Source organism: Scophthalmus maximus, chromosome 16 (genome assembly GCF_022379125.1).
Source record: "Scophthalmus maximus strain ysfricsl-2021 chromosome 16, ASM2237912v1, whole genome shotgun sequence".
NCBI lineage: Eukaryota > Metazoa > Chordata > Actinopteri > Pleuronectiformes > Scophthalmidae > Scophthalmus > Scophthalmus maximus.
Genome location: NC_061530.1, coordinates 19,415,301 through 19,430,797, shown reverse-complemented (window position 1 = coordinate 19,430,797; position 15,497 = coordinate 19,415,301). Strand labels below are relative to the sequence as shown.

The window sequence follows — 15,497 nt, the reverse complement described above, 5'->3', positions numbered from 1 at the left end:
GTACTTATTTATTTCTTCATTTCTGTACCACTAGATACTGTTTACTTATTTATTTCTTCATTTTTTACCACTAGAAACTGTATACTTATTATTATTTTCATTTTTGTACCACTAGATACTGTATACTTATTTATTTCTTCATTTTTGTACTAAAACAAAAAATTGTATCATTCAGTTCGGCTGTTCCTCGACAGGTTCCTAGAACTGCGGTCCTGAAACTGCTGCTCTCCCGTACTGCAGGTAAATACTATCGATGTCTTGTGCTTCTGAAGATTTGGATGATGATGAGGATGAAGAGAATCAGCAGAGGGAGACAGAGCATCTGCAATACACAGCGCGCTCATCCCACTACTTTATACCTGCTACCTCCTCCCTCTGCACTAAAACAGCCTCAGCTCTACTTTACAGAGGTTTAACAAGATGGTGGAACATTACTTCTTCTCCCCTGGATGAACTATATTATTGTTGCCAGTCACATTTCAGAATATAATTTTATAGAACATAATCATTGTTTTTAGACTGGGTTTTTGCATACTGAATACGTTCAAGTACACTTTGGTGCCAACACTGTTGTACATGAACATGACTTTAATCTGAAATGTTATATTTTATTATTACCTAAATACGTGATTATAAGATAACTCTTCCACCTCTGATAATGTCAATCAATCAATCACCTGGGAGAATTATTTTGATACAGGGATTGTATTTTTAATTGAGTACATTTATTGTGTTATTGCTACTTTGATTTACAGTAAGTAATATATTCGAGTACTTCTGCTGCTGTTGAGTACAACTGTTCACTCTGAGACCAATTACCAAGGTCAGAAACACAAGAATGGAGCGCAACACATCAGGACTAAGACTAATATGATATACTAATACAAATATAATAATACCTTTCACTGAAATTAGGCCTCTTGTTTGTTTGTGCATAAGAGCTTCTTTCAAACCTCGGTGCCAGAGGGATAAAAACGAATCTGGATTAATGGATTGAATAACTTTACCTGAAAGACCATGTATGTTTTCATTAGGTTAAACCACAATTTATCAATGTTTCAGGCTGCTTAGTGTCTTTTCATTGGGAAAAAAAAGAATGAAGGGATCAATTTTCCTGAAGGAAATCTCTTTCCTGACATTACCTTCAGTCAAACATCCTGAAGCTGAGCAGTTAAACCTCACTCTCCATCTCTACCTCGGCATTTTTGTATCAACAAACCATTACTCTTTCACATGCTGCCAATTTTTCATTAGTTTAATGGTCCGTGCATCTTTCCTGTGGGCTGTTAACTCAGCACTGAGTCTTTAGGGAGAGTAAAATTAATTTACTTTCCATTTTTTATCACAGCGCTGCTTATCAGCAGCCACCTGTAAGTATGGTCACCTGTGTGTTTTCATTAACGCTTTAATGTGGTGGAACTAAAATGTTTTTCTTGTTCACCTTCCTGCTATTACCACTGAGAAAACTGTATAAAAGACAATTTTCTGAAGGACACGCACCAGTGAAAGTCGCCTCAGAGTTTCTCATCTCCTGTAATAAAGATAACTCAATTTAAAGGTAAGGGGATATACTCTCAGACGCATTTCGTGTTGTTCGCTTATACGATTTAAGCGACAGTATCTGTCCCACAGTTCCTCGTAGCCATTTAAAACAAAATTATTCTTGATCTGTTCACATTTAATTAAAGATTTCATCTTTTTTTCCCATCAAGGTCACCATGAAGGCAGCGCTGTTTGACCTTCTGGTCATCTTGTGCCTGTTTGCAGTGCTGCGTGCAGGAGCAAACACTCATCCTGAAGACATGGGGTTCGTCTAAGTTTTCTCTTTTGATTTGCCTTGGGACTTCTGCATTTCAAACAGCAGAAAAACATTTATTCAGCAAGATTAAACCTCAGTGATGAGTTTTACTTGCACACAAGGGGTATTTTTTTTTTTATAAATTTGTTGTAGGAAAGTGTCTCCTAACCCTAACCCTAAGGAAAACCGTTTCCAAGTAGAGAACTTTACATAAGAGTGAAAAATGTTCAGCTTTTGCAACTCCATGTGTTGGGGATATGAATGCAAACCAAACTTGCAGAATTGTATCGACCAAAATAGACAAATCACTGAATTGAGAAAAGAATCAGCACGTTAAACGATAGGGGAAATGATGATGAGCTGCAGCTCCACTCGTGTGATCTGGTGCTTTTGTCTTTTTGTCAACTCTCAGTGAGGACGAGCAGCACGTGGGGAAAAGATACGCCGAGTCCACCATTGCCAGCGAAATGAGCAAAATCGTGGATTCGATGGCGCAGAGAAGTTTTATTGATTTTTTGCTCAACCAAAAGGTCAAAAGAAGCAGGTGGGTCACAGAATGACATGCAGCAGAATAAAAGCAACAGCAGAAGGAAAGAAACATATTTACAGTATTTACTGCTCTGACAGGCTCGTCGCTGTGGAGGAAGATCCAGACCATTACAACGAGCTGCTGAAGCTGTATGAGAAGCAGAGGAGGGAGAGCTAGGTGTGTTTTCTCTTATTTACTCAGCAGTCACATGTTGAATATTGAAGAAACTGAGTCCATTCATCGATTAGTTGACTTTTAATAACATTAACATTAACCAGTGAGGAACATATTTGGTCTTGAAGTATGAATTTGTGGAAGAATAAGTTTTATACAATAATCAGTTGTTGTCTTTTTGGTTGGTATAAGCATATGAAAACAAAATTATACAGAAAATAAAATTAGGAATTATTATGATGACCTGACGATTTGCTGCTTCTCTTTGTCATGTGAGATAGTAAATTAAAATTATTTGGGTTGTTCCTCAAATAAGACAAGACATTGTTTTATCAATAAATTAATAGAGAACATAGTGTGCAGTTTAATCAACACTGAAAATAATTGTTTATAATTGTTAGTTGCAGCTTGAAGTTCTGTTGTGTTTAATACCATGTCTCACATACTGTTTTTACAGGCTCCAACGAGGAGCAGTGACGCTGTGGAAAATTTCATGATGATGATGCTTGTTATTTTTGCCTCTTTCCATTAAAGCTTGGTCGATGTGTAGTGTTTGTTCTGTCCTGTGCAAATATATCTAGAATCATCACACAGCAAAATAAAAAATGACTTGAGCTGAGTGAAATCAGAGGCATTGTGGCATTTTGTTTTCACAGAAACATGTGATGGTATAAAAAATAGTGAAACACTTCTGTGGTATTTGAGGTACTTTTATTTCACTTCAGGCATTTGCACCTTATTTACATTTAACAGCTATTAATGTTCAGATAAGACTTTATCTTACAAAACACACAATCATCTTACATAACATTATTTAATGTTTAAACTGCCACACCACAGTGTATATTTTTATCAAATTAAATTTAAATTAAATTAAAAAAATAAAATAAAAATAGAGAACCTGCGATATTCGCCTCGTCACCAGGGGGCGGTAAACAATAAACAGTAGACTTCTCTCGCCAGGCGGAAGTGGTTCACTTCCTAGTTCCTACCAAACAAAATGGGAACGCTACCGCTGGATTAGCTTTAAATACCCGCAAATATTCCAGAATATTAGTATTTTTCGGCTTTTCTCGAGTTTGATAAAACAGTGGAATGTTATTTTGTAATGTAACGTTGTCGGAGAAGTTCGCGTTGAGGTGAAACTGCGACTGTCGGTGGAAATATTGTCTTGAATAACAAATGTCCCCGCGGCTAGCTTAGTTGTAACGTTGCCTAACGTGAACATTTGACTCATTTGTTTTCATTATTTTGCGATAAACACAAAGAATTTACTTTTACATTTTGAACCGGACATCAGTCAACATGCACCGCAGAGGAGTCGGGGCGGGAGCCATCGCTAAGAAGAAGCTGGCAGAGGTGAAGTTACTCCTCAACATTTGTGTTTTCTCCTTCACATGAAAAACATTGTCTGACCTCAGCTATGACTTTTTTAAATTGATTTTAGGCTAAATACAAGGAAAGAGGAAATGTTCTCGCCGAGGACCAAATTGTTCAGGTGAGTCAACAGAAGGCACCTTTCTTTAAAAAAAGAAGAAAAAAATCTCCTTTAATGCTACTAAAGATCTATATTTTACCTGTTAATAAACTACTGGAACAATACTACAAAGGTTTCTTTTTAAATTTGCTTTAAATAAATTATTTCATCTCTGTTAAAAATATTTATTTGTGCATATTGATAAAAGCTAGGCTTCTGCATGAAATAGTTATTGTTAGTATTGATTAATCTGGCGAACATTTTCTCAGTTATTTGACACTGTTTGGTCTACAAAACATTCTTTTTAAGTGAAAAAATTCCTGTATTCTCCATGAATTCAAAATATTAGATTCTACAATATCAGACCCAGAAAAGCTAAAACATTTTTACAATTGATATCCTGAAACTAACAGACTGATTAATAGATCATCAATGTAGTTTGTCAATTGTCTTATTGTTGCAGCTCTTTTGAACAGTTGATCACTTTATGAACCTTTTTTGCCTGAATATTATTGATAAATCAAAACAACAATGTTCCTAACTGATGTGAAAAATTAGCTTGTATCTTTACACAGTCGGTCATTCATATTTTTGTACTGTCTCTGCTTCAAGTCAGCAAGACAAGTGTCTCTGTTGATCATTACCCTGTTCTGCATTGTTCATGAAATCACTTTTTCTGTCAGATGTCCAAGCAGCTGGAGACCTTCAAATCCAACCTGGAGGAGTTTGCCAGCAAACACAAACAGGAAATTCGAAAGAACCCACAATTCAGGGTTCAGTTCCAGGAAATGTGTGCCACCATCGGAGTCGACCCACTTGCCTGTTAGAAACCTTCAGTATATAATCAAATTAATAAATGAATATCATGTTATTTGTTCTCAAGTTGAACGTAACATTTCCTTCTTTTTTTCTCCCCACAGCTGGAAAAGGTTTTTGGTCTGAGATGCTCGGAGTCGGTGACTTCTACTATGAGCTCGGTGTGCAGATTATTGAAGTGTGTCTGGCCCTGAAACACAGAAACGGAGGTGTGTAATTTGTCGGTGAACACTGGTGACAGATCAAAACTCTAATATTTTGGCAGTATACGATGCACTGGTGACGTGTGTTTTCTCTCAGGGCTCATTACTTTGGACGAACTCCACCAGAGAGTCCTGAAGGGAAGAGGGAAATACGCTCAGGACGTGAGCCAGTAAGTGAAGCTACTCAACCATTTTCTCCATCTAGGTTTACCTAACAAGCCTTAATATTATCATTTATGTAAATCAAAACAAATGTATTTGGATAGTTAAATGTCTACATGTTGTATCTTTATGAAAATGGTTGAATGTATGTGCTTCCCAGAGACGACTTGGTGAGAGCCATAAAGAAGCTGAAGGTGATGGGGAATGGTTTCGGGATGATTCCTGTCGGTGGGTCTTACCTGGTGCAGTCGGTCCCGGCGGAGCTCAACATGGACCATACCGTGGTTCTACAGCTGGCCGAGGTGAGACGCTGCTCCTGGGTCGTGGTGGGACACTTGGGCCTTGGTACGTTCTTTCTCTGTGCCGGACTCCGTCGTAAATCTTGAAAGTTCTTTAGTCTTCTTATTCTGTCTGTGCAAAGCATTGTAGGCTCCCCAGCTATTGGTTCAGGCTTGTGACTTTGTCACATGGTTCAACTACAGAACTTAAGGTCCACATAGGTCCATATCAGTATCTTGGTTCATTGTGTTTTTGCAGGAATACTGATGTTTGTTTGTTCACTTGCAGAAGAAGGGATACGTGACGGTGAGTGAGATCAGGGACAGTCTGAAATGGGAGAAGGAGCGAGCGTGTCACGTCCTGGTGAGTTCCCCTGCAGTCGGACTCGTCAGTTTCTTCATTGTTGTGACAGAAGCTGTTCAATAATTTTATTTTGTTGAGTTTCAATCCACAAAAAAAAAAACATGTTCGTTCTTTTTATTGTTGATTGTAAAGCTGCAACATCAGTAACTGTAACAAACACTGAATATTGGCGAGGGAGCAAATTTTCTCATAATGGAAAAGTTACGATATGAGCAAAAATGTCAGTGAATTAATAATTGAATGAATCCATTTTCTGTCAGTTATTTTTCAAGCAAGAAAGACAAATATTCTTTGGATTCCGCTTCTGAAATGATTTGATTAGCTGCTTTTCCTTTGTCATATGTGACTAAATTTAATTTAATTGTATTTTCTTTTTCTTTTTAATAATTCATAGACTAAAAGCTGAATTGAGTCAGTTAGTTATTTACTGTTAACAAGTTATGAAATATGTGATTTTTTTCTACTGAAACAGTGAGAACATTGTGACACAAATGTAAACCTGAAACAATTAGTTGACTATCTAAGTTAAAGGATCCATTCATTGTTTCAATTTTTAAAAAATTCTGATTTCAGCTTCTCAAATGTGGAGATTTGTAGATTTTCCTTTGACAATGACAAAGGGCTCTGAGAAACATGATTAATAATTTGAGGCTATATAAGCTTTTCCATCATAGTTTCACTGTGGATGAAATTGTTGAGGGGAATGTTTTTGTTAAAAAACCTTTTTGCTCTGGTGTTTCCAGGATCACCTACTGAAGGAAGGCCTGGCCTGGTTGGACTCTCAGGCAGCCGGAGAGGCGCAGTACTGGCTGCCCGCTCTCTTCTCTGAGCTCATTTCGCGTGATGTCACTCCAGAGGAGGCCAATCAGATGACACCTTAAAAAAAAGAAGCTGGTGACGGTTTCAGAGACGTTGGTAAACAGTGATGTGCCATGTGACGGAGTCGAGCTGGTTCCCCCGAAGCTGAGTGAACTCTGGACACAAGGGGGGAAAACTTTCCTCCGCTGCAACTTCTATGCAACAAGTTCACTTCGGTTGTTAAACGTCACAGAATGCAGCTTGATTTCAGTTGCACTGTGAATGAAAGTCAATGTGAGATCTTCGCTTCACAGCTGACGGTTGGTTTGTGGTTCTTCTCGTGACACAGATCGTATAGTTGTTAAATTTTTTTGCATGTCAACTTTATCTTTGGAAGAAAAGACGACATCAGCTGCATCATACAGATTTTTATTACATCAACTGGACCATTTTAAATGTTCTTACAGTTAATAACATTTGTTATTTTCTTTGACAATAACATCAACAATTCATCCCGCCGCATACCTGTTCAAAACCAGATGAAATACTTTATTCTGTAGATCTGATCACCGAGATAATAAGTGCAAAGCAAACATTTTCAAAAGAATAATTATTGGTTAATAATATTACGTGCTTTATTTCATTCATCATTTCAAGCTTCCCTCCAGACAGATTTGAGCTAGAGTCATTGATTTCTATGTGATTTGAAAATTATCTTTTAGAGACTGGAAACTTCTAATCACTGTTTTAACTTGGAACAGTGAGCAACAGACCTGATTACAGTCAAATTCAAGTGCAACTAGTATGTGCTTCAAAAGTCTATTAAAACTCTACCAAATGTCCTTCTGACTGTATATCTCCTTGATAAATTGCCGTCAACACACATACAGATGTTTGTCGTCCAAACATCAGACAAACTTCATCCTGCAAGTCAAGACTTCTCTGAATGACGTGTGCAGAGCATGAGTATGAGTGTGAGTATTGTATGGCACACGCACGCACACACACACACACACACACACACACAAACACACACCGGTTTGCATTGATTTAATACAAAAATTTAAAAATAAAATTTGATTTTAATTTCTGAATGGGACGTTCCCCAGTTTTTAATCTCGGCAAAATTCTTCTGCTTGTATTTAGATGAATTTGTATTATTCATTAATTTTTGCCTCTTTTTTTAAAATGAAAATACGGGTTTTGTATTTTTGGGCATCAATACAGAAACTGGTGGTCTTGTATAAAATATAAAAAATGGAAAGAAACCGCAGAGTTGTGTGATGAATTAGAAAACCATTAGAGAACTTGGATTAATTTGACCTCTTTTAGAAGAGTTAACTTTAGAGTTAATCCTGAACTTTTACCTGCTCCACAGATTTGCAAAAGGAAATTAAAGCAGCAGACGTCGAGCCGGATGTTGAGTCACTAAAATGACACTTAGGCGATATCACTTTTCTCCGAGTTCACAAAACTCCTCCAGAGCCGGTGCAGATCTCACAGCTCGTGGCCGTAGACGTGGTCCTCGAACACGGACTGATCCATGTTGTCGCACAGCATCGTGCAGAAGGGACACACCCGGTGACTTTCCTCGTGCTGCTCCAGCTCCTGTCGGGTTATTCCAGGGAAGCTCTCCTGGCAGTGACGACACAGCAGTGCCTGCACGGGGACCCGAAATAGAGAGGGCGTCACCACGAGTGGTAACAGAATACACGGCGGATTAGGTGTCGGAAAATAAATGGTAAACAACAGCCGGGTCGCTCTCGTGTGGGAAGATCCAGGGAACCGTGTGAGGGAGGAAGACGTTTATATTTATTTATCTAGTTTTTACCACTAACACGGCTTGTTCACTGTTTTATAGAAAAACTTTCACTCACCTCTTCCTGTGGTTCTGCAAGGCCTCCTGCAGAGAGAGAGAAATCAGTAAATACCAGATAATCTAAACAATTACTGTTGGTTCATGTTTTATTTAATTTTTATTTAATTTTGTTTTTTTTAAAAATTTTTTTTAACATTTATCAGCTCATTTCTCTTGATTAGGCGATTGTTTTTGTTTTTTCATATAAAATTTCAAAAAATGCCCATCAAAGTTTCCATCAAATCCGAACATATTCAAATTTTTTGTTTATTCCAAAAGTAAAGCGAGAAATATTCACATTTGAGGAGCTGGAACAAGAGACTTTTTTAAAAAATGTATGCTTTTGAGATTACAGGTTGAAATTTTTGCAGTTTACATTTCTGTCAGTCGACTCATTGTTTCAGGTCCACTTACTGTAAAAACACTGAATATTTGCTAAAGTTTAGTGTTGATGGGTTTTTTTGGGGGGGGTTTGGGGAATAACTTGTTCGTCTTGTGTAGTAGGAGTAGGTGACATGGATGTAGCCTTTAATCATGTGTGTAATATATGTAGTAAATTCTATGGAAGATTCATTGGGTTATTGATAAAACAACAGGATACATGTGTCTGTGTTTGGTGAATCTGGCAAATCAAGATACATTATTATATTTATCCAAATCCAATATTTCCATGAAGCATTCCTGCTCGAGGAATCACCCATAAAGGTCCAGAGATGTTAAAGTAATAGCTGCGTCTGTATATTTTAAGTATTTTTTGGTAAATTTTTTATTGTCTCGCAATATCTATATATCTTCAGATGTGAATCACATTTCCAAAAATTGAAAATGATTCCTAAGAATGTCATTATTAAACCCTTGTGACAATGAAATCTCACTGAGGTTTGATATTTTACAGTTCAACCATTAACTTTATTATAAATATCTAAAAATAAAAAGCAAAAATATGTAAAACAATGAATGAAGAAAATAAACATTTTTCTTTTCTCTTCTGCTTCGGAAATTCTGATAGAAGTTTTCATATATGTGCATATCGGCAAACATAAACGCAGTTACCGGCCAAGGATTTCTATCGGCCAAGCCATCAATCGCTCGGGCTTTAGTTAATCTTACTCTAATACGAAGTTTGACATCACACTTATCTCAGATGAACGGGAGATTCTGTAGAAGACCTGCTACCTTTGTCATGTTAGATCTCAAAATCTCCGTGAACAAAACCCCTGACATCCTTGATTTGAGTGAACTGACCCTTTATTCTGCTTTGAAATCAATCAACCAAACAAAAGTGGTTTCCATTTTCCTTTGGCCCTGTGACTGTTCTCTCACCTGTGGGCTGGTACAGGTCGTCGGCCTGATCCGGTGTCTCCTCCTGCTGCTGCTGCTCTCCTCCACGGCTGCTTGAGGGGTTTCCCTCTGGCGAGGTGGCGTCCGGCTGCACGTGCGGCGAGCAGGCGCTGGGAGCAGCGAGGAGGTCAGAATTAACCCTGCGCAGTTCCTCCACATCTCTTCTGAGGTTCTGACAGAACAAAGAGAGTCGAGCAAACGAGGATCTCAACAAAAACAACCCAACACACGACTTTGAATGTTTGCTGGGTGAAAGCGTTAACGTGTGAATGAACCTGGTTTTCTCTGACGAGCTCCTCGTTCTCTAGCTTCACGAGCCGCAGCACGTGCTCCTTATCCTGTAAGACGTCGTCTTTATCTGCGATCGCTTCAAGCGCCTCGCTGAGCTGCAGCTGGATGAGGACACAGGAAAACAAAACACACCTCAGAGCTTTGCTGCAGGGATCTGCATCTACACCAAAGTCTGAATTTGAGTCTTTGATAGTCGAGCTTACCTCGTATTTACTACTTTTCCGTTGTTCCTGATCACACGTCATGACCACGGTCTCCAGCCGCTTCCCGATTTGCATCAGCTCCTCGTGCAGAGCCTCCGCTCGTCTCCTGGCCTTCCCGCTCTCCTCCTTCTCGGCCGCCAACGTCGCCTGAGCGTCCTGCAGCTGGCTGACGAGCGTCTGACACTGCACCTGAAGAAGAGGGCGCAGCATTAACCTTGTGTGCACTGTTGTTGTTGTTGTTGTTGTTGTTTTTAAGAGTATGTCATCCTCTTTTCCTCACCCTTAGCTGATCATCTGGAACGTCCTGCTGCGTCTCCTGCTGCGACAGCTTCCGACACAACTCCCGGTTCTCTCTCCTCACGTCCTCCGTGTCGTGTGTGGCGTCTTTCAGCCTCTGCAGCTCTGCAGCGAGCCGCTCGTTCTCTTTCTCGCTGCTCAGAAGATCGACCTGCCACAAGGTACAACGTACATTTTATAATATGACCGCAAAGGTCTTCACCTTTTATCCCCTTTATCGTCGTCACAATCAGAAACATTGCTATCAAATACTCACTACTGCATGAAATGTGGATGAATCCGCCGCTGAAAATAGTGCCCAACAAGTGAAACGTTTCCTCCTCTTTGAGTCACGTTTGATTAAAAACGTCAGTGTCCACAACTGAATATGTTCTAATGCATTATTGTTTTTTTATGAAAACTCAGAGTCGATTTACCTGCAAAAGCTGGACGCCGTCTTTTGTTTTCAACAGTTCCCGTTGTCCCTCTCTCAGACAGCAATTCAGCCTAAAGCGCACAAGAAACTTCTTGAGGCGACTCCTGAAAGTTCCCGGTATTTTTTTTTCTTCAGGAGAGAAAGTGCAGACTTGACTCACTTGATAATCTCCTCAGATTGAGCATCAAGCCTCCCGCGCATCTCCTCGCGCTCCCGCTTCAGCTGGTTGATCTTCGCCACAGCTCGGTCGTATTTCTCCCGCGTGTGTGTCTGGGTAAAAAAAATAGAAAATAATTACAGGAGGAGACTGACGTCAATTCAGAGCCTTTAACAACAGGATACATTTGTCTTTTTACCTCTTTTTCGATCGATGCTTCGTCCAAGCTGACGCTGAGGTTCCTCTGCTGCTGGATCTCCAGCTGCTTCGTACTTTGGACCAACAGCTCCTCCTGTAATAACATTGTATTTGCAGTTATGGTTTTTTTCACCCTGACACTGTAGCGCTGAGTTTAGATTATCACGCGTGAATGAAAACAAACCCGTAATCTGTCCATTTCTTGAACCTGCATCTGCGCGGTGCTTTTTAAGTTTCCATTCTGTTCCTTGATTTGCTCCAGTTCCGAGACCAGTCGACTCTTCTCCTTCTCTTTCTGTTCACGCTGCTCCTGAACAAATCAAAGTTCACTCTCTGTTTTCTCTGTTGCACAACACGCAAACGTGTTCCAATCAGATATACTTACTTTAAAGATGGCCGCCTCTTGTTGGTCCTTCTGTAGGGCACTTTTCAAGCTTTTGTTTTCCTCCTGTATTCGATCCAGCTCTTTCTGCAGGTCGGCTTTCTCGCGAACGCTCTGCTCCACCTGTTCCTGGGTTCAACAATACAAACGCTTGTCGTGTCATTTGTGAATTTGTCACTTTTAAATGTCATTTATTGTCCAAATGTTTGCACAACAGGCACAAAATACAGTCGCCAGCCCGCTTTTGCTCCAAATATGTCATTTGCACTCGATACCTGTGTCGTAATAACCAGCAGGTCGTCGTCCGGGCTGCAGTCCAGGCTGCAGTCCAGGCTGCAGTCCAGGCTCCGGCCCTCTGGGCTCTTGAAGCAGAAGGGAGTGCTGGCCCCTCGCACCTGACCGCTGCTGTCGATGTAGCAGAACTGGTAGAACTCGACCTCGTCCTTCGGCAGGTAGTAATCTGACGGGACGAGAGCAGAGAGGACACGCTAGAGACGGACAACTTGCTCTTCTGCTACAGGGTTACAGGTGAAGATGATGATCACTGGTGTTTAATTGGATGCTCTATTTGGTTATTTAAATGTCAGAAAATAGCGGGAAAAAATCCCATATTGTCTCTTCAAATTTCTGGTATTCTCTCATCTACAGTCTAAATAAAAGACATTCAGGTTTAAATGAGACGGGGTACGAGCCGGTGCGTCGGGTACTAAAAGGTCTTATATATATGTATATATATATATGTATATATATATAACATGGTGAGAGGCTTAAGCTGTGAAAAGAGGCTTAAATGGGAGCAACGCGATCACGTCTGGCAGCTGAGTTTGGAAAAGTTTGGGTAAAAAAGACTGCTGCGATAATCCAGACGTGATGAGGCGAAGGCGTCGGGGATAATGTCTGTGTCTCTAAAAGTTCAAATTGAACGTATTTTGGAAATATTTACGAGATGGTAAAAACATGACTGTGCTAAAAACTCAAATAAATTGTATGTGTTATTGTGTTATTAGAGAAAAGGCTCTTAGATACAGAGATGCACTAAATGCCGATTGGAAAGACAAGCTCTTATTATTATTTATTATTCTAATTATATTATTGTAATATATTTATTCTTTGTTTGACAAAACCTATATCACCAAAAAACTATTTTAAGGGTAGTTTCAGTGACTGTCTGAGTTTCTCTCAGCAGATCAGATTAAAGTTTGTATCAGTTTACACATTAGATCAAATCAGAGTTTACATTGCAAACACTTTGAACCTGCAGTGAAACCCCAACTCGTCCTTCCTCACCTTTAAAAACAGTTTTCCTGCTCACTGACTCTCCCACCACATCCAGACACGGCTCCACCCACACGAAGGTATGATAATCCTTCGCTGAGCTCCACCCAACCTGTGGGGCAAAAGTTAGTAGATTCTTTAATCCACCACACAGAAATTAATAGAGCCCGACGGATATGGATTTTTGGGGGGCGATGCCAATATCAATAGTAGGGATTACAAAGAATCTAAAACCGATACACACACACACACAAACAGACACACACACATATATACATATATTTTATACTTATTATCTTTATTTGTCTCTTTGTATCTTTATTTTTGAAAATTAGTTTTTTTTTTTTACTGAAATGATAGATGCTGTCACCCCTTTTTAACTTTTAACAATCATTTGAATTACATTAAATATAAGAAACAAATGTCCTTTTTGCAAGCTATAACACACACATACGCATTAACCATAAACTTTATCGGCTCATATCGGCCGATATAATCGGCGAACCGATATAATCCAACGAATTTCAATGTGTTTTTCCTTTTTCTTTTTTGCCCCCCTCACCTTAAAGATGCCCACCCAGTCCCGGGGGTGCGGCTGGAAGGCCTCGGTGAGGGTGTAGCAGCAGGTGACGGGGGTGGAAGGCGGATAGGAGTGCAGGACGTCGGAGAAGATCACCTGGGAGAAGGTGCGCGCTGCGGGGTCAGCCAGAGTCTCCATGCTGCCAGAAAAAACAGATCAACACCGATGATGATGATGATGATGAGGATGATGATGATGATGAAACCAACACAACTCGAGCGTGTGACTGACCACAGCAGGTGCGACACTCTGGACTGAGCGACATGGATATATCATATTTCATAACATCATTTAATATAATACATATCCATGCTGACTCATGACAGAAAGCTGCAGTTACATACTCTTCCCTCCTCTTCCTGTTGTTGTTGGGGTTTTGTTTTTTTGTGCACTATAATTTTGAGTTTCGCTTCTTTTCCCAACGACAAAACAAACACACCCTCCATCTTTGAACGACTCCATTCGCCTTGGAATGACATTTAATTTAATGTAAAACATTTCAACAGGCAGTTATAGGTGAAAGAAAAACGATGAAACCGAAAGTGATCTTTAATAAAAACAAAAGACCGCACCCGAGATATTAAAAATGTAGTTTTATTCTGATTCATAACAACATGTCCAGCACACGAGCCTTTGTGACAAAATGTGTCACGGTGATACGATATCGAGGTAAATATTATTCAACTTACATGATCTGCTGTCAGTCGTCACAGCTCGAACTTCCAGCAGCTCTCACCTGACCCGCCGCAGTGCTGCGTTCAGGGGCTCCTCGGATATTTGTACCTCCGGAATCCGAAACGATTCTGAAGTAGGAGGAAGCTTCTGTTTTCGGAAATAATTTAAAATATATATATATTTTTAAGACGGTTTTCAGACTATTATTTATTCATCTATCTAAATCAGCATCAAGCCTTTAGTTTCATTTATGTTCTACGTTGTTGTATGAAAAATTATTTTTATATCTGATTTAGCTAGTTTTTATCGTGTAACTTTTTCCTTTTAATAATTTAAATAATAATGTATAATTATTTTTTTGCCATCCTCCCCAGTGTTTTATAATCCTTCTGTTTGTTGTTATGTGCATTAGTAACTTTGTTCAGAACAGTTCTATTTAAATAGGTTTATTATTTTTATTGTTGTTATTATTATTATTATTATTCACATAGTTAATGTGTTGTTCTGAATGTTTTTGTTGACAGTCATTACCAGATGAATCGTATCAATTGCATGATTTAAAAAAAAGAGAAACTGAACTGAACTAAAACATGAATAAACTTATTAGTTGGCTAAATCAACATCAAAAGAGCAATGAGTGGACTTTTAGTATATTTGTCTTGACGTAACAACTGTATTGCTTTCTCACCGTTGACCTTGTTTCTGATTGCCAGCGAAGGCATCAGTGAGTGCTGCATCATGGGAACTGTAGTTCCAGTATCAAAGCATACAGTCCTCTCGCGACGTCACCCCTGAGGACCACAAGAGGGAGCCAAACTCCTTTCTGACAACACTGATCCTGTGGTGACATATAATAATATAAACTAGTTGGTAAATTTCAAGTAAACTTAACATATTTAGAGTTATTGACTGCTGGTTGGACAAAACTTTTATTTTCTGAGCCCCAACCCCAAACAATTAACACAGTTATAAAACAATAAATTAATAGCTGGTTGCAGTCAGTTCTCCTATAATAACACTAACTCACCCCAAGGTTTTCTCTGTGTTACTTGACATATGGAAAATAATAAAGACAGTTTGTAAAAAACAAAAAAAACAAATTTACAATGAAGTATTTCAATAAAAACTAAAAAAATATTTGTCTCAGATTTACTAGCTCTGCTGTTGCTCTATGGTGGCAACATTTCTAACAAATTATGTAAACAAAAATAAAACTTTTGTTGTTG

General features: G+C 39.1%; 3 protein-coding genes across 3 annotated transcripts; 2 read left to right on the top strand and 1 right to left on the bottom strand.

Annotated features, from left to right (window-relative positions):
- Window positions 1-256: 256 nt before the first annotated feature.
- On the top strand, window positions 257-3,126 carry LOC124849416 (gastric inhibitory polypeptide). The gene is made up of 5 exons (XM_047327495.1): window positions 257-1,558; window positions 1,713-1,807; window positions 2,211-2,342; window positions 2,426-2,504; window positions 2,959-3,126. Exons 2-4 carry the CDS (start codon window positions 1,719-1,721, stop codon window positions 2,502-2,504), a joined length of 300 nt encoding a protein of 99 aa, XP_047183451.1. The 5' UTR covers window positions 257-1,558; window positions 1,713-1,718; the 3' UTR covers window positions 2,959-3,126.
- Window positions 3,127-3,476: 350 nt separating this feature from the next.
- Window positions 3,477-7,441, top strand: snf8 (SNF8 subunit of ESCRT-II). The gene is made up of 8 exons (XM_035612408.2): window positions 3,477-3,860; window positions 3,949-3,999; window positions 4,662-4,800; window positions 4,899-5,003; window positions 5,095-5,167; window positions 5,320-5,461; window positions 5,727-5,801; window positions 6,545-7,441. Exons 1-8 carry the CDS (start codon window positions 3,807-3,809, stop codon window positions 6,680-6,682), a joined length of 777 nt encoding a protein of 258 aa, XP_035468301.1. The 5' UTR covers window positions 3,477-3,806; the 3' UTR covers window positions 6,683-7,441.
- On the bottom strand, window positions 7,013-14,377 carry calcoco2 (calcium binding and coiled-coil domain 2). The gene is made up of 15 exons (XM_035612366.2): window positions 14,286-14,377; window positions 13,579-13,735; window positions 13,029-13,128; window positions 12,017-12,201; window positions 11,745-11,870; window positions 11,544-11,669; window positions 11,361-11,453; window positions 11,165-11,274; window positions 11,006-11,075; window positions 10,573-10,740; window positions 10,293-10,481; window positions 10,074-10,190; window positions 9,781-9,970; window positions 8,477-8,502; window positions 7,013-8,258 (listed from the first exon to the last, which is right to left on the bottom strand). Exons 2-15 carry the CDS (start codon window positions 13,732-13,734, stop codon window positions 8,097-8,099), a joined length of 1,818 nt encoding a protein of 605 aa, XP_035468259.2. The 5' UTR covers window position 13,735; window positions 14,286-14,377; the 3' UTR covers window positions 7,013-8,096.
- Between the last annotated feature and the right edge of the window lie 1,120 nt (window positions 14,378-15,497).